The 1,761-nt window shown below is 64.1% G+C and overlaps 1 protein-coding gene across 1 annotated transcript; it reads right to left on the reverse strand.

Annotated features, from left to right (window-relative positions):
• Positions 1–737: 737 nt before the first annotated feature.
• Positions 738–1,661, reverse strand: ETH_00037425 (uncharacterized protein; the record flags this gene model as incomplete). The annotated part of the gene is made up of 1 exon (XM_013379892.1): positions 738–1,661. One exon carries the CDS (start codon positions 1,659–1,661, stop codon positions 738–740), a length of 924 nt encoding a protein of 307 aa, XP_013235346.1.
• Positions 1,662–1,761: the final 100 nt, after the last annotated feature.

Genomic DNA, 1,761 nt, shown 5'->3' on the forward strand with positions numbered 1-1,761 from the left:
GGAGGGAGGGAAAGCCGACACGTCGTGCCCGTTTCAAATCGAGAGCCCCAGCGCAGGTTAGGCTGCGTCTGTCTCTATTTGCTGCTGAGGCTCAGCAGTGGTGTTGCGTCTCTTGCTGCTCCTGCTGCAGCTGCAGCAGCGGCCTCGGGGCCCCCCACTACGCGGCGAGGTGTACATACAGCTCCGGGTGTAGGTACAGCTCCAGCTGTACATACACTTCCAGGTGTACATACACTTCCAGGTGTGTATGTACAGCTCCAGCTGTACATACACTTCCAGGTGTACATACACTTCCAGGTGTACATACGCTTCCAGGTGTACGTACACCTCCGGGTGTATGTACACTTCCAGGTGTACACACACTTCCAGCTGTACGTACACCTCCGGGTGTATGTACACTTCCAAGTGTACGTACACCTCCGGGTGTACGTGCACCTCCGGGTGTACGTGCATCTCCAGGTGTACGTACACCTGAAGACCCCACAGGCCAAACCTCTCCCCACACTTTTCAGACTTCCTGCGCCCCAAAGGCGCCTTTGGGGGCCCCCGGCTGTTGGGGGGCCCCTCACTTCTCCTCCTTTCCCACGTGAGGCCCTCAGGCCTATTAACACCTGTTCAAGATTCAAGAGAGCTCCGCGCTGCTGCTGCTGCTGCTGCCGCTGCTGCTGCTGCTGCTGCTGCTGCTGCTGCAGACTGCAGGCTGGGCCTGTGGGGGTGCCGCTTTGGTTTGCTGGCAGCTAAATGGCCTGCAGCTGCGGCGCAGCGCCCTGGACCCTCGGGGCCGCCAAGAACTGCTGTGGGGCGGAGGCCCCTGGGGATCCGATCCCAGCGATCCCAGCGATCCCAGCGATCCCAGCGGGCGGCGAGGGCTGTGGGGACAGCAGCGAGGCCTCAATGATGCTGGTGGAACACAGAAAGTCGAGGTAGTCCCCCGCCAGCCCGGGGGGCCCCCTGCTGCTGGGCAGCAGCACAGAAAACGGAGAAGCAGCAGCAGCAGCAGCAGCAGCAGCAGCAGCAGCACCGCTCTTCGAAGCGCACACTCCTTCTGCAGCCCCAAGAGGGCCCCCACAGGGGCCCTCACAGGGGCCCCCACAGGGGGCCCCGCAGGGGCCCTCACAGGGGACCCCACAGGGGCCCCCACAGGGGCCCCCGCGGCCTCGCCCAGAAGGCGCTGGCCGGGACAGGGGGGCCCCCACAGGCTCTGCTGCACCTGCAGCTGCAGCTGCAACCTCCCCGGCTGCTAGTGGCTTGGAGCTTCCAGCAGCAGCAGCAGCAGCAGCAGCAGCAGGTGCTGCTGCTGAAGAAAGGCCTCCGGGAGTGCCCACGGGGGCCCCTGGCCCCACAGCGCCGCCAGCGGCAAAGAGGGGGCCCCCACTCTGTGGGACAGGGGGGCCCCCTTCTGCCTTTTCTTTTGCTGCTGCATCTCCCTGCAGCGCAGCAGCTCTCCAGAGGAGAACTGCTGAGTCGGAAAGTCCCAGGAAGCACGGCCCCACACATGAGGCTGCGTCCTGCTGCTGCTGTTGCTGCTGCTGCTGCAACTGTTGCTGTTGCTGTTGTGGCTGCGGCTGTGGCTCTGCCAGCTGTTTCCGCTGCAGGTGCAGCTGCTCCGAAGGTCCAGCTTGTTGGAGCTGTTGTTGCTGGAGGTGTTGCTGCTGGTGCATGTGCTGCTGCTGCTGCAGCTGCTGTTGCTGCAGCTGCTGTTGCTGCAGCTGCTGCTGCTGCAGCTGCTGCTGCTGCAGCTGCTGCTGCTGCAGCTGCTGC

Source organism: Eimeria tenella, genomic scaffold, assembly GCF_000499545.2.
Source record: "Eimeria tenella Houghton genomic scaffold, Eth_scaff4132, whole genome shotgun sequence".
Classification (NCBI taxonomy): domain Eukaryota; phylum Apicomplexa; class Conoidasida; order Eucoccidiorida; family Eimeriidae; genus Eimeria; species Eimeria tenella.